At 58.1% G+C, this 21,988-nt stretch overlaps 1 protein-coding gene across 6 annotated transcripts in view; it reads right to left on the bottom strand.

The window, feature by feature from the left end:
- TSPAN9 (tetraspanin 9) overlaps positions 1–21,988 on the bottom strand; it is a 185,552-nt gene that overhangs the window by 6,279 nt on the left and 157,285 nt on the right. For all 6 annotated transcript variants that reach the window (XM_067008548.1, XM_067008551.1, XM_067008550.1 and 3 more), the window contains 3 exons: positions 1,726–1,917; positions 1,294–1,368; positions 42–143 (listed from right to left, as the gene is read on the bottom strand). In XM_067008548.1, coding sequence (XP_066864649.1) covers positions 42–143; positions 1,294–1,368; positions 1,726–1,917 — 369 coding nt within the window. The remainder of the gene's footprint in view (positions 1–41; positions 144–1,293; positions 1,369–1,725; positions 1,918–21,988) is intronic.

Genomic DNA, 21,988 nt, shown 5'->3' with positions numbered 1-21,988 from the left:
CCCGGCACGGCCCCGCCCCCCTGCCCGGCAGGACCCCGCACCTCGGCCTGGATGATGTTCCAGGCGTTCTTAAGCCCCACGTTGTTCTCCGAGTTGTACAGCAGCAGGCCTTCCTTCAGGTCCTTCCTGGCATTCTCGTTCACCTGGCAGGTGAGGGCAGACTCAGGCCGGGGGAGAGCAGGAGGCCGCCCCGCTCCCCAGCTCTCCCAGGTCGGCCGGCACAGCTGGCCACAGCTCTCCTGGGCGGGGGAGGCCCGCTGGGGGCGGGGCGGTGACCCTGGAGAGCCGAGCTCTTCAGGCCAGAGCTGTAACACGGAGGCGCGGACAGCCCAAGCCCCTCAGCTGCCCTGGTCCCAGGACCAGGCCCGCACAGGCCACCCTGCCCCCAGGGCCACGACACCCGCCAACTCTGCCCCTGTCGCGACACACCCTGGGAACCGCAGGGTGCAGATGAGCCATCCCGAGCGTGGGCCCACCTCTGCTTTGTCTGTGAAGTTGGAAAACAACATCTACCTCTGCGATTGTTGTGAGAGTTAAAGGAAAGGACTCCTATAAAGAGCTGAGAACAAGGCTGGCCCGCAGGGATCTCTCAGTGTCATTCGTGCCTCCTTTTCAGAGGTGCAAAGGAACTACTGTTACAAATCCTGAGTGGCCCTCCCTCTCAGCGTGGCCCGGGCGCCTCCTTCAGGACCCAAGGAGAAGATGGTAACACGGTTTTGGGTACAATACACCCAAAGGGCCCACTGAGCCCGAAGCCCGCGCTTGGCCAATCGTTCCTGGTGGTCCCAGAAGAAGTTCCCCAACTTTGCAGGGAACTGTCCAGCCTGGCGGGATCGCCAGGGGTCCCCGCTCCACCCTCCTGAACCCCCGGTGCAGCCTGGGAGCAGCTGTCTGTCCCCAAAGGTCTCTGGACGTCACAGCTGCCTCCACTGTGAGCCCTACGCACTGTCACCTGGAAGGTTCCCCTGTGTTACCAATAGGTTACCCTCCTATCACCCAGCCCAGGCACCTAGTGAACTCTGCATCCCTTCCCCACAACTGTGTTTGAAGACTCCCAGTGACAGGGAGCTCTCTGTGCCAGAGGCCGTCCGTGGCATCCCTGGGTCATTAGAGAACTCCACTTCCTAAGACTACACAAGGTGATGAACCCCCCACCAAAACCTGTCCTCTGGGCCCTTCTTAGCTCTCCTCTCCTCACAAGTATGAACTGTCACTGCTTTTCCTCCGGCTTCCCAGACCCAACCCCAGGGGCAATGAAATTCCATACGCTCCCTCCCTTCCTGGAAGGCTTACCTTGTCCATGTAGACAAAGAAGAGGATAATTAAGATCAGCTCCGCCAGGAGGATGATCAACAGGACGATGAAAAACTGGAAAGAGAAGGTCCAGGCGTGGGCACGCGGTAGCGGTCATGGCCGGGGACGGGGTGCAAACGGGATGTCAGGGGACAGGTAACACCTAGACAGGATTTCCCAGGTACCGGAGAGGCTACGGCTCCTGAGGACTCCCAGATGGGGAGGGGAGGGAGATAAGGCAGAGCCCAGTCAAGGAGTGGGAGGGGCACCTAGGGCAGGGGCAGCCAATCATGAGGAAGAGGGGTGGGGTCAGGCCAAGACCATTCTAGGAGCTACTTCTCCGGGCTCGGGCTGGGCACCCAGTGGGCTCAGTGGCTCAGCTGCAGGGCGAGCCAGCGTTCAGAGGGCTGGGGGGGCTGGGGTCCAACTTACACTCAGGAGGAGGCACCTGTTCTCCTTGATGGCCCCCAGGCAGCCGAGGAAGCCCGTCACCATGACGATGGTGCCTATGGCCATGACGAGGTTGGCTGCAGACAGCGATGGGAAGCTGGGGGAGAAGGTGGCAAAATTGCCTTGGGACACGGAGAGCCAGATGCCCACTCCAAGCAGTCCACAGCCACAGAGCTGGAGAGAAAGGGAAGCCTGTTAGCCCGGCACCGCTCTGGTATCCGTCTCCACAGGACTCAAAGGACCGCGTGTTCCTCCACCGCCCCCGCTGCCCCCGGCCCCAACCATGAGACGCGGACAGGGTGCAGCTGGGTGGTGTGACCTGCACAAAAAGCCCCCAGCCTCCCCGCGTCAAACGGGATGGCACCAGCTTCTCGAACCTCGGAGGGTCACGTCAGTGAGGACAAATTAAACAAGGCACAGGGAAAGCACGTAACGAGTACGGAAGGTCCTAGCTGCACATGCGTGGCCACGGGGGTCCCACTCAGCAGAGGAGGGCCTGGCGCTCAGGAAGGAGGTGGGGAGGGGCCCCGCGGTCATGGAAGCAAGTGAGGGGTTTGGGAGGGAGCCGCTGAGCCAGTGTCTCAGAGCCAGACCCTGCGGTGACTGGGTCCTGCTGCCCTGGCCGGAAGGGCCACTTGCCCGTGGTCCTCAGGAGCTGGAAGAACACATTTCACGCAGATGGAAATAGGAAGGGGCTCCCCGGCCTGTCTGAGGGGCTGGCCGACGTGCAGGGCATGGGTCCACCATGGCCTCACCATCCATCCCAGGAAGCAGCAGCCACCCCCACTCCGCTCCACGGCACCCCTGGGGCTGCGATGCCCGGGGCTGCAGTTTCCCACAGCAGCCTTGTTTTACACTCCATACGCTGACACCCCCCTGCTCCCTCCAGGGGCTCAAGGATGTCTGCGGGCTCTGAGGAGCTAGTCCATTGGTCGACGGGTATTTACCGAGTGCCTGGGGCGCACAGAGGAGCCACAGCTGCGTTAGGGACCCGCCTTCCCAGGGCCTCGGCTCAGACCAGATCGGGAGCCAGGGAAGGGCAGCATCCGCCCCAGGCCGTGTGCACGGGGGCCAAGTAAGTGGCACAGGGTTCAGGTGCCAGGTGGAGGGGGCAGCCCCTCAGGCACATGGACGGGGCAGGTGGGGAATGAGACACTACCACCCCCCTTCCGGACCGTTGTGAGACTTGAAAAGAAAGAAGGCCTGTGAAGAGGGTGACCAGGGCCAGGCGCCGGCCTCCGGGAGACAGGTCCCGAGCCGGGCGCCGTGCTGCGCCCCCAGGATGCAAGCCCGTCTCTGCTCCCGAGCCGCCCCCGCTCCGGGGAGCAGACACGGGGCAGCGAGGGCCAGGCGGCCACGAGCAGGCGGGGAGCAGGCAGACCAGGCACCGGCAGAGGCTGCCCAGGGAGACGACTTCCTCTCTCATCTGCTCCGCAAACCGGAATGGAGCTCCTGCTCGTTAAAGCCGGGCCCTGCTCTGAGCGGGGGGCGGCGGTGGCAACGGCGCCGGCAGAGACCCGCCTGGGGAAGAGGGGACACACAAGCAAGCGCACGACAGACTTCCAGGTGCCGGGAAGAAAAACAGTCAGGATGAGAAGGAGGGCGGGGGCAGGGGGCAGGGGGGGCCCCTCGGGAAGGTGGCCCTTGAGGAGGAACTCACAAGAGGGGAAGTCAATAAGCAGGCAAATGAGGGGGGGAAGAATGTTCTAGAGGAAAGAGCAGTGCAAAGCCCTGGGTGGGGGGAGCCTGGCCAGCCGGGGGCCGGAGGTGGCAGTGACAGTGGGGGGGGACCGGCGGGTGGGACCTCGCAGGCAAACGGTGGTGTTCTTGATGGGATGAGAAGCCCGGGAGCGGGACAGGGACGTGATCTGCGATTTCAGTAGGTCAGTCTGGCTGCTGTGTGGAGAACAGGGCATCGGAGGGCAAAGTGCGATGGGCGAGCCACCAGGAGGCCACTGCCGTGACCAGGGGACCAGGCGGGGCTGGGGGAACCTCCAGCGGGAGGCCGTGCAGGAGCGCCGAGAGACGGTCCAATTCGAGATGTATCTGGAAGGGCTTGCTCGGCTTCGACGCATGAGTGGGATTTAGATAAATGGGGAGACGGAAATGTGGTCCAGACGGGGCTTGCCGAAAGAAGCGGGGCTGTTCCCGCGCGTCACTAAACCGGAGACAGCTCCCAGGGCTGCGGAGAGGGAGCCGGCCGAGCGGAGCGGCGGCTGGGGCCCCACGCCGTGGACAGCCGCCCTCGGCCCGGGCCCTGCGGCAGCCCCGCTGGAACGGGGCCGAGTCCGCGGTGTGGGCACACCAGGCCCAGAGGGGCCCCCCACCCAACGGGGCATCCTCCACCCACTCAGCCAGGGACTGGGTGCCACCCACGCCCGCAACCAGCAGGTGGCGCCCCAGGCCGGGTCAGAGCTCTGGGTTGGCAGGGAGGCTCAGAGACGCGTCCAGCCTGGCACTGCCTCTCCTCGATGCGGTCACTTTCTGTGCTGCCAGCTCAATTGTTCTTTCATTAATCACACCATGGAAATTCATGCTCTCCATGCTGAAGATTTATGGCTCTAAAAGCCAGACCCTGGAATGAAAGAGAGGAGACCCCGCTGCTGCCGGGTCACTTGCTACAGGCTAGGAGGCTCGCTACAGGTAGGGAGCCTGGCCTTGGGACCCTGGAGCCGCAGGACGCCCTCCCACCCTGCGCTGGAGACACCGGGCCCCTCGGGACCATCCCCGGGCCCGGGAAAGTCCTCAGGCTACTCGCACCCCTTTACATAAGGGACCTCAGCGTCCACGGATACCCAGGGGCGACTGCCCGGCTCCCTCCCGGCAGCCGGTTCCCACCGGGAGTGGGCCCGGGAGGGTCGCCTTGTGCCTCCCCTGCCCGTGTCCCTCGTGGACAGGGGCCCCCACGTGGGAAATCTCAACAGCTCAGAACCTCCAGGAGCCAGCCACCTCTGAGACTTCACACTCCCCAACCTCTGACACGCTGTGCCAGCCCCCCAGAGCCTGCCGGGGAGGAGGAGCTGCTCCCGGACCGCCACATCTGCTTCCCTCTCACTCCCTGTCTGAGGTCACCCAGCCCCGGGTAAGTCTCACGTAAGGCCTGCTGAGGACAGCAGGGCAACCTCCACCAGCAGCCTGGACCCAAGTCCCGCACCTCTCTCTCAAAGCCACACACCCATCCCTGCCCCCAAAAGGCCACTGCTGAACGAACGAGGCCCTGAAGGCAACAGGAGGCCCCGCTCACCCCAGATCCTCGGTCTCCTGCTGAGATGGAGGGGCCCTCTGCTCCCGTCTCGGATCCCAAACCAGCAGAGCCCCCAGACCCTAACTTCACAGACTAGGACATCACACTGCCAGGCCCAGCCCGGGACCTGGCTTCCTGGCATTTGATGCAGAGCCCCGGCGACACCTCCGCTGAGCCCCTGACAGGTGAGAGGCGCCAGGCCACTGCCTCAGCCCCAAGCCCAGGTCCCGGCCAGGAGCCCCTGGCCTGCCTCTGGCCTCCGTTTCTCAGCCCAGCCTGCATAGACCTGCCTGAATCCTTTTCCTAAAATGCCTCCTTCATTATGCTGCTCCCCTGTGTGACCCTAAGATTCTTTACCTCTCTGAGGCCCAATGCCCTTTAAAAAGTGGCATCTGCCGCGGAGCGACTGGGTCCGTGAGCCATGGCCGCTAGGCCTGTGTGCCCGGAGCCTGTGCTCCGCAACGGGAGAGGCCACAACAGTGAGAGGCCCGCATACCGCAAAAAAAAAAAAAAAAAAAAAAAAAAAAAGTGGCATCTGGACTAGAGAATTTCCCGGCTCAGCTGAGCCTGAGACATGCCATTCTCACCCCAGTCCAGTGATCCCACCAGAGCAACTTTACTCCCAGGGGAGCAATGCCGAGTCTTTTTTGTTGTCACAGCTTGGGGCGAGGGTGCTACCGGCACCTGAGCGGGTAGAGGCCAGGGGCGCTGCTAACTGTCCCGCAGGGCACAGGGCAGCCCTCACACAACGAAGAGCCAGCTGGCCCCACATGCCGAGAGAGACTGAGAACCCCTGCCCTAGCCCCCTGCCCAAGCCAGGTGTGCACCCCCCAGCCACCGACTCCCAGAGAAGACAGACACCCGAGAAAGAACTGGTGTGTCCCTCCAGGCTGGGGTGCGTCCTGGCCCTGAGAGGGACACGCACGGGAGGAGGACAGTGCTGGTGAGGGCCGGAGGGGGGCAGTCAGGGGCTGATGTCTCGGCGGTGGCAATAGCAGCAGAAGGCGTTTGCTGGGCAGGAGGGCAGGAGGACAAGAAGCCGTCTCTGAAGCCACAGCAGGGGCAGGGAGGGCGGGGGCGGGACGGGAGGGACAGGGGGGAGCCGCCCCACACGGGGGGCGGGGGGTGCCCGGCACAGGAAGGAGGTGGGGCCTGCAGGGGCACGGCCAGAGCTCGGTGGCGCATTCGGGGAAACTGGCTTCCCAAAGCAGAGAGTTGTCTCAGACGCAACCAGCTAGATTCAAGCCCCCCCGGCAGGAAGAAACCCCGGGGCGCGGCGGGGCGACTCAAGCACCAGGACCCAGCCAACCGACCGACCCAAAGGCGCCAGCCACCCCGCTGCGGTCTGGGCCTGGCTGGCACCCCTCTCTAAGCAGAGGCCATCCCAGGGGCCACCCTGACCCCCGAGCCTCCCTGCCCTTTGCACCTCCCCCAGCCAAGGGCACTTCCAAGTATTTTCCACTCGGGCTCCAAATGAACCCCCATCCAAATGTGAGCAAACCCTTGGCATTTGTCCGTTTCCTGCTCTCTACAGGAACCAGGACCTGGGTCTGTACTGTCCATTACTAAATCCCCAGGGCCTAGAACAGCGCCTCCCCTTGGCAACGCCCATGGGTCTCCCTCCTCCAGGCTCTCTCTTCAGAAGGGAGAAGGTGCAGGACCCTTCAGTCTCAGCATCTCCCTCATCGCCGCGGGCCCATTCAACAGATGCAGAGCACGCAGACTGAGGTCCGCAGGCTACGGCCTCATTTATCAAGGCTGCTGTAATTAGCCAGTACCCCCACGGCATTTTCCCCACCTTCAGTTGCAACCACATTGATCTGTGGTTTTAATACATGTCTCTGCCCTGTGTCCTTACGTATTTTTCACACAGCATCCCAGTTCTCCGGGAGTGAAACCATAACCTCCCCTGAACCAACCTCCCCCCTGAGCTTCCTCCCTCCCTTGCTTAGAGCCAAAGGGCAGCCACTGCCTGTATCCCCCACAGCTGCCACCATCTCCCCAACGTGCAGGGAGGTCCTCCCTGGGGTGACCTCCTGTGCCAGGGCTGGACATCCCTGCCTAGCCCTCTGTGTAGACACGCTGCCCATCTCCACAAAAACACCAGTGCTCCCAGGCCAGGCTCACATCTCAGCCCTTTCTCTCCCACCATGGGGCCCAGAGCATACCTGGATACTGCAGAAATACTTGCTCCATGGAGGGAGGGAGGGAGGGGTTGGGAACAGGACCATACCCAGACACACAAACCCACCTGAAAAAGAAGACCCCCTCTGCACCCTCTTCACCACCCCCGTGCCAAGTTCCCCCCCAACTCCCCCGTAGCCCCTGTTCGCCTGCGTAAGCCGCCTTCTCTACCTACCCCACCCCCTCAGAGCTCAGCACACCCCCTGGCTACTCTCATCCCCGAGGCCTCTGTGTCTCTGCAGCGCCCCTGTCCCCCCACGCTCTCTTTGCTTTGCAGGAGCCCCTCAAACCCTTGGCCTCAGCATGCCCCCGTGTTCTCTATGAGTCAGGGCCAAGCGCAACGTTTAACAGTGCCGCCAGCCGCGGCGGGTCCTCAAAGTGCAGCAACAATCGACGAGAGGGGGTAGGGAACCGAACGCACCAAGGTACGGGATCAGAAGGGCACAGACAACTGATGGTTGCAAGGCAAGTTTAACAACAAAGCGTAGCCGTGTATCTATCCCCCTAAAGCAGGGAATTTGCTTAGTCACGCCTTATCGGCATCAGCTGGTTGATTGGCTTCTCGGTTTAGTCACGCCTTATCGGCATCAGCTGGTTGATTGGCTTCTCAGCTTCTCCCTCAAAGGCACCAATTTCCCCTCCAGGGTTGCTTTTCCTAGCTTTAGGGAACAACCAGGGACTCCCAGTAACTGAGCAGGTCCCTGGAGCGATTTGGCCAAAGGCCATCTCCCTTTTTACGTTCATACCATAAAGTCCAGGATGCACACCAAGGAGAGTACAGTCGGGCCCTGAGGCTTATGAGGGTCTGAATGGCGCCTTCCTCAGAGGGCAATGCTCGCCACATTTCCCCCCCTTTTATTTTTTAAAGCTTGATAATGCAATTTCAACCCATACACCTCCTGATGAAGAGCAGCCAGACGGCCAACAATAAAGCATAATAAACAAGGTGATGCAATTAACATCAACAATACACATGACCCCACGGTAATCAATCCTGTGAGTCCATTTTGAAACCAAAGCATTGGGTTTAACCATTGAAGCTGATCCAAGAGTCCTTGAATTAATTGTTGGGGCCCATCTTCTTGTAGATGAGCTTCTTGAATTGCTTGTATTTCCGCATTAAGTTTTTGTATGTCCAAACTAATGTGTCCATCAGTCCCAATGAATCGTTTAGGTCTTTTTTTCTTTTTTTAAAGCTTCAGATAATTCTAGCCAAGCTTGCATGCTAGTACTATGATACCATGGTTCAGAAATATTTACAGGCAGCATTACATAGGAAGGTTGTTTTAACATCATAACAGAAAAAGTTCCTTTCATAGGCAGAATGCAAGTACTAAAAATACAATTCTGACAAGTTATATTATATCCCAAGGAACCAGAAGTAAACTCAATCTGTAAATCTCCTATTAGCAAGGCATATGAAGGTGTAACACAAGTAATAACTGGTTGATAAGAATAAGACAATGCAAACTTCCCCAAATCCCAATGCTTATAAAAAACCAAACTATTATCAGTAACAGAAACTGAAGGAATTAGAATGGTACCATTATTATAATTTAAGGTGCACCAGATTTGAGAATTCAAAATCAGATTGGGGAAAATCAGAAGGAAAAAAGGAGGGAAACTTCAAACTTGTAACAGCTTTAACTATCTTTAAACTATGGCCGGCCAGTAAAGTCCCTTGTCCTCCTATATATATTTCAACACAAAAATAGTATCTTTACCAGTCTCATTCTTTCCATTTTTGTTATTGTTGCCCTGTGAAATCATTATTTCTAGAACAGCAAGAAGATGTAAAGCTTTCTCAGCTTGGTAGGTTAATATATACAGGTCTACGAACAAAAAACACACTGCTTGGGCAAATTTTTCTTCAAAAGGTTCTATGAACTGATAAAGTTTTTCACCAACGGATATGGCTTCTGTATACTGTCGGACATGATACAGGATGACTGCTTGACTGTAATACAACATACTGTTTTCAAGATCATCTAGTCCATCCATTTCTTCAACAGCCAAGTGCACCTGATTCTTCAATTGGTTAAGTGTCTGTCTTAAACTATCTGTTGTTGTCTGGTTACTTTCGAAAAACTTAGCTACTGCCGTATTCAAAATTATTTTATAATCGTCTTTGTTTATATCTTGTAGGCAGGCAAGATGTTGCAGACAGACATCATAATTTCCAGCTATGAAAGCCTGGGAAGCACTGGTGGACAACTCCTTCTCTTGATCAGTGATCTCTGGTCACTTCTTGGATACTTTTTGTCCCATATTTTTTTACTTCTGACTATTGCCCCGAGTTACTATCAACTTTGCTATGTGGCCACACTTTCACTCTTCACTCCGGGGATTCACCTACCGAGATTCAGACGTCCCTCCTGTCAGGTCCCTGTTCAGGCGCCACTTGCCGCCAGCCGCGGCGGGTCCTCAAAGTGCAGCAACAATCGACGAGAGGGGGTAGGGAACTGAACGCACCGAGGTATCTACATCCCCCTAAAGCAGGGAATTTGCTTAGTCACGCCTTATCGGCATCAGCTGGTTGATTGGCTTCTCGGCTTAGTCACGCCTTATTGGCATCAGCTGGTTGATTGGCTTCTCGGCTTCTCTCTCAAAGGCGCCAATTTCCCCTCCAGGGTTGCTTTTCCTAGCTTTAGGGAACAACCAGGGACTCCCAGTAACTGAGCAGGTCCCTGGAGCGATTTGGCCAAAGGCCATCTCCCTTTTTACGTTCATACCATAAAGTCCAGGATGCATACCAAGGAGAGTACAATCGGGCCCTGAGGCTTATGAGGGTCTTAATGGCGCCTTCCTCAGAGGGCAATGCTCGCCACATAACAGCATTTAATAAATTAGTGGATGTGGAGAATTAAAAAGCAAACAGAGGGCTTCCCTGGTGGCGCAGTGGTTGAGAATCTGCCTGCCGATGCAGGGGTCACGGGTTCGTGCCCTGGTCCGGGAAGATCCCACATGCCGCGGAGCGACTAAGCCCGTAAGCCATGGCCGCTAGGCCTGCGCGTCCGGAGCCTGTGCTCCGCAACGGGAGAGGCCACAGCAGTGAGAGGCCCGCATACCGCAAAAAAAAAAAAAAAAAAAAAAAAAAAAAGCAAACAGAAACGACTATAATTTCACAGCCAATGTGCGGGTTGGTAACGATCCTGCCCGGCCCTGGGAGAAGCCGGCTGCTAGGATCTTCATCACGGGGAGAAGGGGGGAAGGTGTCAGCGAGAGGACCGAGGAGGCGGCTACATCATGTTTCAGCCACCCTTTCCTCTTGGTGGGGGGGGGAGGGGGGGGGCTGCAGCTCATTCAATGTGAGGGCCATAAAGGGAGATGGGGGCCTCCGGACAGTGCTTCCAATTCCACACGGAAGGGGCAAAGTCACAGGGACACCTTTGCCAAAGCCACCTGGGAGACAGAAGGGTCAGGGCACAGAGGGGGGTGGGACCCCGTGAGAGGGCTCCTCTGTGCCTGGCCCCAGGGCTCCAGCCTCCACTTGAGCACCCCGGGGCCCTGGCGCTCACCAGCCAATAACACACTCTGTTCCTTTCTTGCACAGCTCTGATTGGTCAAGAATTCTTCCTTATTAACTCAGGAATCCGCTTCCCCAGGGCTAACGTGCATCAGTCCTAGTTTTGCCCGCGAAGCCCACCGAGATCAAGTGTGGCGGGACTTGAGGTTCTTGAAGGCCTGTGTCTAACAAAATCCTTTCCCAACCTTCTCCTGGCCCTCATCTCTGAGTCACCCTCCACCACCAAAAGTTAGGTTCCAGCTCCGGAGGCACCAGCGCAGAGTGCAAGACACCACTCTCCCCTCCCGCACTCTGAGCTCTACACCTCTAGTAATCCAGCCTGCGCTGCCCCTGGCTTGGCTGGGAGCCGCAGCACAGGTGTGGTTCACTTGAGCTTGCGCGTGATTCAAAGCCAAACAGCATGACTCCTCGGCCATATTCTATTTTTAACCCCACACTTTCTCTCTCAAAGCCTCCAGTTTCTTCACAGCTTCACAGCCTCCAATATCACCAGCTTGCAGAGGTGACAGGGAGGTCACACCCATATGTCCGAGCCGAATTTTCCTCCAAATAAACACGACATAAAGCATTTGCATATCTAAAAACCAGTTACATTTTGATTATTGCAGAATGTGGTTATTTTTCTGTCTAAGATGGTTCTAGGGGAGAGCATTTAAATGCGGCCAAACTTCGGGGATGTTGTATTTGGGAGCTGGTGAGTCTCTGACGTTAATAAAGCTCTTAAGTTACATGCTTCCCGAGCCCACTTCTCTCCAGCGAACTTTGCAGGGACATCGGGAACATGGGAACCGTGCCCCCCAATTCACTGGCATACCCTATCAGTTGAGAGGGGCTCCTGTTACACTACCTCTTGCTCTCTAAGACTCTTAAAAGCGCTGGGGATGAAACAGCTGAGAGGGGGGAGACCCCTCTTGAGAGCCTGAGGCCAGCCCTTCCTCCCTCCAGTCAGTTAGGGTCCTGGGGAGGGGTAAATGCAGGTACCGCAGCCTTGGCCCCAAGCTGGCTGCACAAAGGGCCTGGCACCCTCTGAGCCCAGTGGAGGCAAGGGAGGAGACTGGCTTTGCCGAAGCACTGTCCACCTGTTTGGGCTTTTCCTGGCCTGGCCTCAGTATGGAGGGCATCTGCCCTGCCTAGGGGCTCCCACCAACCAAGGCATCTGTGGGACTGCAGGGTGGCAAGCCCTGTGTCTGTCCCTGGGCCTCAAAGACCAGCGCAGGGGTGCCAGTCTCCATGACAGCTGATGCCCAGGGAGCAAAGGGCAAGGACTAGAACTGGGGAAGGGGTCTACCTTGGGCTCTCCCAACACGGCCCCTTTAAAACTCTGGACTTCCACACCGTTCCTGTCTGGGAGAAAGGCCTGCAGGGCAACAGCGCTCACCGCCCCTACCTGCACCTGCAGCCCCGTTCCCAGGCCATCTGGGCTCCTCAAATCGGACAGCAGGGCCCAAATCGACCTTCTCAGGTGCCAGCCGCGGCACCTCCGTCTCGGACTGACCCTAGGCCTGCTCACTCGGTGGGGAGATGGAAAGAAAAGGAGGTGGACAGCAGCTCAGATGCCCCAAGGGGGCCCAAGGAACAGGCCCAGACGGACCACAGAATGAGGTGTGCTCAGGACGCCAAGGAGCAGTGGGTGCTACAAAGCCCCTGCCAGCCTTGTAAAGGGGGCGCGATCACGCATCAGTCTGTCCACACCGACCCAGGCTAGCAGTGGTGGCCCTTCCAGGGCGGGCCCACCAGGCTGGCAGAGCTGCACGTGCTTCCTGTTCAAGCTGGGGTGGGGTGGGGTGGGTGCATGGGGGAGGGACACGGGGGAGGGACATGGGGGAGGGACACAGGGGGGCATTGTAACCCAGGGTTCCCAAGCTCGCTCCACGAGGATGGAGCCCCTGGACGGCGGGGTCCTGCTCCCCTCGGGAGAGCACACAGCTGTTTTCCACCCCTGCTCTCTACGGGAGAGGAGACGGGCTAAAACAGCAGGGTGCAGGCTCGGGAAGAGCTTCTCAGACGGAGGGGACAGTCGGCTGTCCCGGCTCCATGGCAGGCTTCTGTCCCGAGTCCCCTGGGAGGACTGCCCTTCGCTGGAAGCGTCGGGGGAAGGTGACCCCAAACTCCAGAACCTGTCAGCACTCGACGGGACACAGCTTGGAGCCTCGAGCCACCCACGACCAGCAACTCTTGGGCAGGTGCAGGGCAAGAATGGGTGCTCTGGGCTGGGGCAGGGGTGCGCACGGAGCCCTCGATCACCTGCGCCCCAAGCGCCACGGCTCTGGAGCCGGGAAGGAGCCACGGGGAGCCAGCCTGCACCACAGCGAGAGGCACTGAACGCCCAAGGTCACGGTAAGCTGGGAGGGAAGAGCGCCAAGGACTCAGAATACTTGTCCGAGGAGTCTGGAGAAAGCATTTGCCCACCACAGGCATATTTTTTCCCCTCCTGCATTTGTTTTATTTTGTGCCTCTGGGGAGAAAGGTGCTCTTGACGGCGTCAAAGCTCAGAACAATGCACGAAGCTGGGACTGCCTTGGGAGTGAGGGGTGGGTTTCAGAAGCCTATCTTCAAGGCTCACGTTGAAACTGGGGCCACCTGGGCTTCCCTGAGAAAGCAGAACCGTCCACAGCCCGCATCTCTGGACATGGAGCCCCAGGGGACGGCAACGGTCCAGCCGCCTTTCTGGGATGTCTCTCCGCGGAAAGACTGAGGGAGAAAAAAAACACCTCCCCAGCACTCGGGGACACGGAGAGGATGAATAGGCTTATGCCTGCCGAGCCCTTTGTGTTCCTCGGAATATAAATATCGTACGAGGTCCTGTGCTATTGTTCAGACTCCTTGGAAAATGCAGGGGATACCCTGAATTCACATCACATCTTCCTGGCAAAGAGCTCAAATGATCCGGGAGGCTATAACTCACCCTACAGAATGGGGAGGGGGTGGGGATCATCCTCCCCGTTTGAGGAAAGGTGCCCCCGGCCCCGCTAGAGAGGAAGAAGAGTCACCCCATGAAAACACGTCCACTTCTGGGTGCCTCTCATTCGGCAGGGCTGCCTCCATTCAGCCTCCCACAGAACGGAGCCCCTTTAATAATGTAAAGAGCACGGTCTTCCCTGGCTTGAGCTCAGCAAATGACCCTCCCCGATTAGCCGTGTAGATATCAGGAAGGACCTCGGTGGACAACCAGCTCCACCTCTGGCCCCGGGACGGCCGCCCACACACACTCGGCTATAAGCCTCGGGCGCGGCCGACGTGATTGGTCCCCCTCCGGGGATGCTCTGCCCAGAGCCGGATTATTCATACTCTGCCAGCCGGGAGCCGTGTCCGCCCACGTCGGGATTTGACATTTCTGACGTGTTGCGTGGGGGACACAGGTTGGTTCAGTTCGGGTTCCTCTGCCAGAGGTGGTCTCTGCACCGACTTTACGTGTCAGCCTGAGACCCCCTCCTCGCCCCGGCCCTGGGCCAACTCTGCCATCTCTTCGTCCCCCTGGTAGAACGGGAGACCCCGGCCCGCCTTCTACTCTTTGATGTACCCCCTGCCATTCAGGTCACTCACTGAAAGCAGCCGGGCCACGGCCGGGCAGGCGAGCGCGCCCAAGGTCAGAGAGCTCATTCAGGGAGGAGGCTTCGTGCGTTGCCCTCACCCAGCCGGCGCCTTCCCTGTTCACTACCCCCCCCTGAAGCCGTGATGCCAGGGACACCAACCACGTGCCCGCGGTTCTGAGTGCTTTGCCCCATCTGCCTCACTTAATCCCCCCAACCCAATGGTGGGGACAGGGGGAGCTCATTTTCGTCCTCTCCGTTCTACCCCTGGAAGGGTGAAGGCACAGAGAGGTTAGGTGGTGAAGGAACCCAGGAAATCTGCCTCTGGGAACCATGTTCTGACCCACCAGACCCCACTGCTTAGACCTCGGGCATCCCAAATACATCAGATAGGGGTCCTTGGACATGTCCATGCTTGGAGAGGGGAAGGCCAGCCACTGCGTACAGCGTGCCTGGGACCCACCTGTAGACTAAGGGGGGGCGGGCGGAAAGCAGGGATGGTGACGGTGACGGTGGCGACGAGGGTGGTGACGAGATGACAGTGTGATGACGCTAAGAGCACTGATGAGGAGGCCAGCATCTACTGACGGCTACTCCACGCCAGGAACTGTATCAGCCCCTTTCCACGAAAACCAGACAAGGTATCTACAGACAGTAAAAGCTGGAGAGGGTGTGGAGAAAAGGGAACCCTCCTGCACTGTTGGTGGGAAAGTAAATCAGTACAGCCACTATGGAGAACAGTATGGAGGTTCCTTAAAAAACTAAAATAGAGCTACCATACGACCCAGCTATCCCACTCCTGGGCATAGACCCTGAGAAAACCGTAACTCCAAAAGACACACGCACCCCAATGTTCATTGCAGCACTATTTACAAGAGCCAGGACACAGAAGCACGCTAAATGTCCATCAACAGATGACTGGATAAAGAAGATGTGGTACATACATACAATGGAATATTACTCAGCCATAAAAAGGAATGAAATGGTGCCATTTGCAGAGACGTGGATAGACCCAGAGACTGTCATACAGAGTGAAGTCAGTCAGAAAGAGAAAAACAAATATCGTATAATATCGCTTACATGTGGAACCCAGAAAAATGGTACAGATGAACTTATTTGCAAAGCAGAAATACAGACACAGATGTAGAGAACAAACTTATGGATATTAAGGTGGGATAAACTGGAAGATTGGGATTGACATATACACACTATTGATACTATGTATAAAATAGATACCTAATGAGAACCTGCTGTAGAGCACAGGGAACTCTACTCAGTGCTCTGCGGTGACCTAAATGGGAAGGAAATCCAAAAAAGAGGGGATCTACATATATATACTTGTATAACTGATTTACTCTGCTGTACAGTAGAAACTAACAAAACACTGTAAAGCAACCATACTAAAATAAAAAATTTTTTAATAATTTTTAAAAAAACAGACAAGGTAGTTCCTACTGTTTCCCCGACTTTGCAAATGAGAAAACCAAGGATCAGAGGTTAAGTATCTCATCTGAGCTGGATTTTAATCCAGTCTGATGCGACTCCAATCCTTTGACTGAAGCCTCTCTGTGCCTCAGACAAACAAATAAACAAACAAAGAAAAAAGCGCCAAACTTCATTTTATTACCATTCTCCACTGTAGTCTGAGTCAAGGGAGGCGGGGAGGAGCGCAGGGGGCGGGGCACACCCCAGCAGGGCGGGGGGAAGCAACAGCAGGACAGCTGGAAGGAGCGCCGGTGGTCTGTCCTGCGTGCCGGCGGGGCGTGTAGAGGCGAGGGCGCCCCCTGCAGGGAGGGGTGCACGGAGTGCACATGTGTTGCGGGCAGACGCCCAGCCAACCTGCACTGACCACCTTGCTGATTTCACCAGAGGTGGGAAAATTGTTGGCTGTACATCTGCACAGAGAAGCAAGAAGGAGCAAAAGATAAAATACTTCGGGGCTCGGGGGGCTTTCTTATTGTGCCTGTACTTCCACAACCAGAGGAGCTTGTGGAAACGACTCCCCGCCCCCGCACGCCGCGTTTTTCTGGAGGGGGCTTTCACACGCGCCACCCCACATGCTCCCCACAGACCCCTGGACTCGCTACCCCACGTCACAGATGAGGCAGCTCGCGGGGGCCCTGGCCCCATCTTTCGAAGGCCCATCACCGCCCGGCGTGCTCAGCAGCCTCAAGGGGACACCCACCTCTGACCCACCAGGAAACGGAGCTTCAGAGGAACGCGCAGAAGCGACTGGGAGAACTTCCTGTCGTTAGAAAGGAGCGACAGGGAGGCCTGACCCCCGCCCCTGACACCCCTCAGCCCAGTCCCTCCGCAGGGGCCTCAGTACCTGCCCTGAGCCGGGCACCACGCTGACCACGGCCACCCAGGAGCAGGACACCCAGCTGGACCAGCAAGACCAGCCGGACAGGCAGCCACGACGCAGAAGAGCACAGGGCCAGTGTGAGGTCTGGGTCGGGGCTACAGACGCCTCTGGCCTTGGTTCAAGTTCACGGAGCCCTCATGTACTCGCCGGGGTGGCGGGAATCTCAGAAAACGACTTTCCAGGGCTTGTTTTTTAAATGGGGAATTCACGGTTCCTACCACATAGAGTTGTAGTTGGGACTGAATGCGATGCGTGAAAATAAACTTCCCAGCGTGGCGCCTTTACAAAGCTACAAACGAGGGTCACTGCTAGTACTTATGGCCTGCGGTCCTCATTCATCCTGACTGCTAAGACCGGGCAGAGCGGCTGTTAGCCAGGGGTGCCGCCCAGGCGGCAGCCCCGCGCCCCCAGCCCCCAGCCCCGGGGGGCCCCCACCCATCCAGGCGCCACACGCTCAGGCCAGATGCGCGCCCCTCACTCTGCGGCCCCACCCTCACTTCCCCAGCCACCCGTCTCCGGGAGGCAGCTCGCTTTCCCGACTGCCGACTGGCGAGCACGCTTTCTTTTGGCAGGGAGCTGCTGCCCTATGTGCTCTGGACCGTAAAACAAGTTTTCATCAATAAATTAAGATAAGCAGAAAGCCAGCTCGAGAGGAGGTGGGCCGAGGCGGGCAGGCAGGCAGCAGCGCGTGGGAAGTGGCTCTGTGACCCAGAAAGGGTCGGAGTGAATCCAAAGCAGGACTGGGCTCCCTGCCTCCTCTCCTTGGATCCCAAGGGCGCCCTTCCACCAGGCTCCTAGCGACGGGAGGCTCAGGAAGTCCCCCCACCTCCCTCCAGTCCCTTCCATCTTCCGGCAGGTGAGCAAGAGGCAGTGACAGGTAGAGTCAGGTTCTCAGCAAGGCTCTGAGCCAAAATAATGATCGCGATCGCTGCGTCAGAAGAGCTAAATCCAATCAGACACGTGCCGCCCAATCACTGGCACTGAGACCCAGCCCTGAAAATAAAACGTGTTTGGCCAGAGCCTCCCCACTCCTCGGCGGGAGCCCTCAGGTCCCTCACCGCACCTTCCACACCACTGTCTCCATGCCTGTCTCACAGCGCCCCACCCACCCAAGAAAACTTCCTCTTCCCCCTTTGCACCATTCTCAGTCCCACCCAGGGCCTTCGGGTCCCCGCTGACGCCCACCTCCTCTTCCAGGCTGGCCAGCCCTGCCCTGACCCCCACCTGACACTCTGCAGTGGCTCTGGCCGCCTGACCACTCACCAGCCTTGGACCCTTCTCCCACCCGCCAGCGTGACCTGGCCGGTGATGCTCCAGCACAACGGCTGCCCGGGGCGGGGCGGGGCGCCTCCCCTCACACCTCTCTGTGTGCATCCCTGGTATCAAGCTGGGCGCTGGGCCAGGTATGGACAGAGCAAGCACAGGGAGGGAGGAGTGTGGGGACGTGGAAGCAAGGCGAGCGCCCAGCTCCGCAACAGGAGCGACTCCCTAGCCCTGGCGCCACGACCCCGAGACAGGCCAGAGCATGTGGCAGGAGAAGGGCCATCTGTCCATCCGGCACCACACGCGGGGAGGCGCGGCACCGCATATGTTCAGGACCTAACGGACAGGCGAGCCCTCGGCAGGGCGGCAGGGTGAACCCCAAAGGGCACGGCGCACCGGCCACGCGCTGCCAGCGGCTGGAACCACGGGCCAGCCCCTCCCTCCTCTGAGCCTCGGCCCCCACCTTCCAGAGAAAAGGCTGAACCTCACAATATCCCAATCCCTCCAGCCCCGAGGTCCTGGGCTCCCACCTCTGCTCCCCCCTCAGCCTGGCTGAGCGACAAGGAAGATGGCTACATCCACTTTTCAGGTGAGGAGGTGAGGTCTCTGAGGTTGAATGATCTGCCCCGGAGCTGGGAGGCTGGAACCCAACCCCTGCCTCCCCAGAGTGACCCCATGTCCCTCGGGGAAGGCAGCAGGAGGAAAAAGTGGCAGCACTGCCCCGGACCTGAGAAGTGCTGGGTGACTTACCGCCCGCGTGACCCAAATCCCCCAGGTAAGGAAACGGGTGCGTGGAGTTGACACTTGCTCAGGGCCCCATAGTCAAGGGCCCAGGCTGACGCCAAGACAGAAACTGACCACTTAAACACACACAAACAAAAGGAGGGGCTGGCAGGCCTTCAGGCCATAATGACATGAACTCAAGACTGCTAATTATACCCCACCCTGGATACACATCAGAATCGATCACTTCGGAGTTCAGGCGCTTCCCCAAGGCGGAAGGAGCAGAGGAGTGTGAGTTCTTTCACCGAGTCCAGGCAGGGGGGAGGCCTCCCTTCAAGCAGATCCCAAATGGCTCTCCCTCTCTCCTTCCAGCCCCCTCTTCTGCAGCACACGCACGCGCGCGCCCAGACACACACACACGCGCGCACGGGCACGTGCAAGAGGGGGCGCACAAACGCTCCACGCATCAAGACCTGGAGGGGAAAGGATGCCACTTCATAAACAGCAAACAGAAAAATAACCTAGATGTGACGTGTGAGATGGTAGGAGCCAAGCACAAAGTTCAATGAACGGAACAGAAACATACTGACAATGGCAAAAGGAAACAATTACCACGCATTTTCATGAGATCCCATCCCCAGGAATAAATGTGCTCTGGCTTTTGCTTATTCGACAGAAAAAAACAAGCAGTAGCCGGAGAGGGAAGAGGACCCATCATAAAGCAGACGCTTGCATTTTGTGGCTCCACGTTTCCCCAAAGCTCTCAAGAGTGTTTTTTGAGATGCAGGCTGACCCAGGAGTCAGAAGAAATAGAAGAAATAACATTGTAAGTGGAGAGATTTTAGGGTGCTACCTCCAGGGCACCCACTAAACAGACACCGTCGAATTACCAGGGAGAGGGGCCACTCCCGTCCACTTGGCAGGTTTGCATCTCGGGAAGTAGACGTTACCAAAAAGAAAAAAAAAAAAAGATTTTCCTTGGAGATGGAAGCTTTCAGGTTCACGGCACCAGCTGCTTAGGGGAGCCAGAGTCTGGCTTCATCTCAGGAAAACTCTGACTTCTTTGGAACAAGGCAGTCCTACAGAAAGCGGGTCACCAAGGCCCAGAGAGGTGGGGACCAGTGCTGGGGAAGAGGCACGATAGTCCTGTAGGACAGTGTGTCATCCGCCTGTGGGCCTGACGCTATGGACACTGGACACACAGGACTTGGGGGAGGGCCCTGCCGCCTGCACCAGGACGGGGGGTCACGCTGGCCGTGCAGGTACCACACTGCCTCTCGGGGCGCAAGGGGCCCGGGGCCCTCTGCTCGCCCGGACCGTCAGTATTTCTTCTCCGTGGTGTCGTACGCTCTCTGAATGACGTCTTCTGAATCAGGGTGTCTGTCCCAGTCTCTGGAAAACATGCCCGTCCACCTGTGTCCCCATCTATTCCTCCATCCAGGAATCGAAACTTGGATCTGGGGCCAGCAGTTAAGAGCACAGGCTCTGGAGTGAGCGCCTGGGTTCTGAGTCTCAGCTCTGCCCCCTCCCCAAGGCAGCCTCAGGCCAGTTGACCTCTGTGACTCTGATTCCTCATCTGTAAGATGGGGATAATAATGCTAAGTCCCCCAAACTACATGTAGTACCTACAGGTTTGTTGTGGAGATTAAAAAGGAGAAAACCGGGCTTCCGTGGTGGCGCAGCGGTTGGGAGTCCGCCTGCCGATGCAGGGGACGCGGGTTCGTGACCCGGTCGGGGAAGATCCCACGTGCCGCGGGGCGGCTGGGCCCGTGAGCCATGGCCGCTGCGCCTGCGCGTCCGGAGCCTGTGCTCCGCAACGGGAGAGGCCACAGCGGTGAGAGAACCACGTACCGCAAAAAAAAAAAGAGAAAACTTCTAAAGCCCTGAGAATAAGAACACGGCCTAACATCATAAATGATGGTCGTCACCACCGTTACCCTTCTGCATCTCGCGCATTCCACATCCTCCAGCCACACCCGTGCAACTCCTGCGTCCACCTGGTCCTCTGCACTCCCACGGCCCAGGTCCTGGTCGCATCCCTCTGGCCAGAACACTGAGAAGCAGCCCTGCTGGTCACCCCACCTCCCCCCGCCGGCAGCACCGCCATCTGAACACTCCACCTGGGGTACCTCTCGCCTCATCTTCCAGGCCCTGGACGGCTCCTGCGGCCTGCAGGATGCGGCTGAAGCTTCTCAGCACGGCGTCCACTTGAGACCTCCTGCAGCCTCATCTTCTCATTATGAGCCTGCCTGTACCCCCACGGGCCAGGGCACTGGTCCCTCTGTGATGTACCCCAAGCCTTTGCCTGCGTGCCTCCCTGCCGGCTCCTCCCCGCCAGCCGTGCCCCTCCTGCACCCCAGCCAGTCAGCAGCGCCATCCCTCCCGTGAAGGGCCCGTGAGCTCCACCCTCCCCAGGGCCTCTCTGTGCGCTAGAAGCACCTCCCACTTCCTCACAGCACCCAACACCCTTCGCCCTACAAGGTTCATTGCTTGCTGGTTTTGCCTAAGTCGACCCTTATTTGGCATCTCCTGCAGTGCCTCGCATATAGCAGGCTCCCAAGAGGTATTTTTCAAGTTTTCACGAAGGCAAGCTCCCGGCAGCATGGGACTAAGACGGGACCAAGGTCCAGCCCCCAGCTGGTCCCCTGGGGGAAGGGGTACCTCCCCTTTACACTGTCAAAGACCACGAGGGTCAAGCCTTTCCATGAACACCAAGTATACGCAAACCCTTCAGGGGCACAGAAACGCTGTCGTATCTAATGCAGCTGCATCCCTGACCCAAGGCTTGTGACCACAAGGGTCACCGACGTGCTTCTGCTGCGTGACTCGGGCATGCCGTCATCTTGCTTCGTTTCCAAAGGACATTATTAAGCACAAACGACGCCAGGAACCACGTCCAGCAGAGCTGGGCCCCTCACAGGCTCTCAAAGCGTTCTGAGGGCCTGCTGCACCTGACTACTGCCAGGCGGAGGCGAGCGGCCCCTTCCTGGACTCAGACTGTGCACCCGCTTGCCGACCGTGACCTCCCCTTGGACGCCTTACAGGCAACTCAAGCGTAACAGGGTCACACGGGAAGCTTGACGCGCAAGCCACAGGGAACCCCAGTCGCTAGCAACCCTCTGCGCCCCCATCACCCACCAGCAAGTCCTCTGCCAGTTCTACCTCCGATTTCTTTAAAGTTAATTAATTTATTTTTGCTGTGTTGGGTCTCCGTTCCTGTGCGAGGGCTTTCTCTAGTCGTGGCAAGCGGGGGCCACTCCTCATCGCGGTGCGCGGGCCTCTCACTATCGCTGCCTCTCTTGTTGTGGAGCACAGGCTCCGGATGCGCAGGCTCAGTAGTCGTGGCTCACGGGCTTAGCCGCTCCGCGGCACGTGGGACCCGCCCAGACCGGGGCTCGAACCCGCGTCCC

This window comes from Kogia breviceps, chromosome 12 (genome assembly GCF_026419965.1).
Source record: "Kogia breviceps isolate mKogBre1 chromosome 12, mKogBre1 haplotype 1, whole genome shotgun sequence".
NCBI classification, from domain to species: Eukaryota; Metazoa; Chordata; class Mammalia; order Artiodactyla; family Physeteridae; genus Kogia; species Kogia breviceps.
This window is presented reverse-complemented; position numbering and strand designations above follow the sequence as displayed.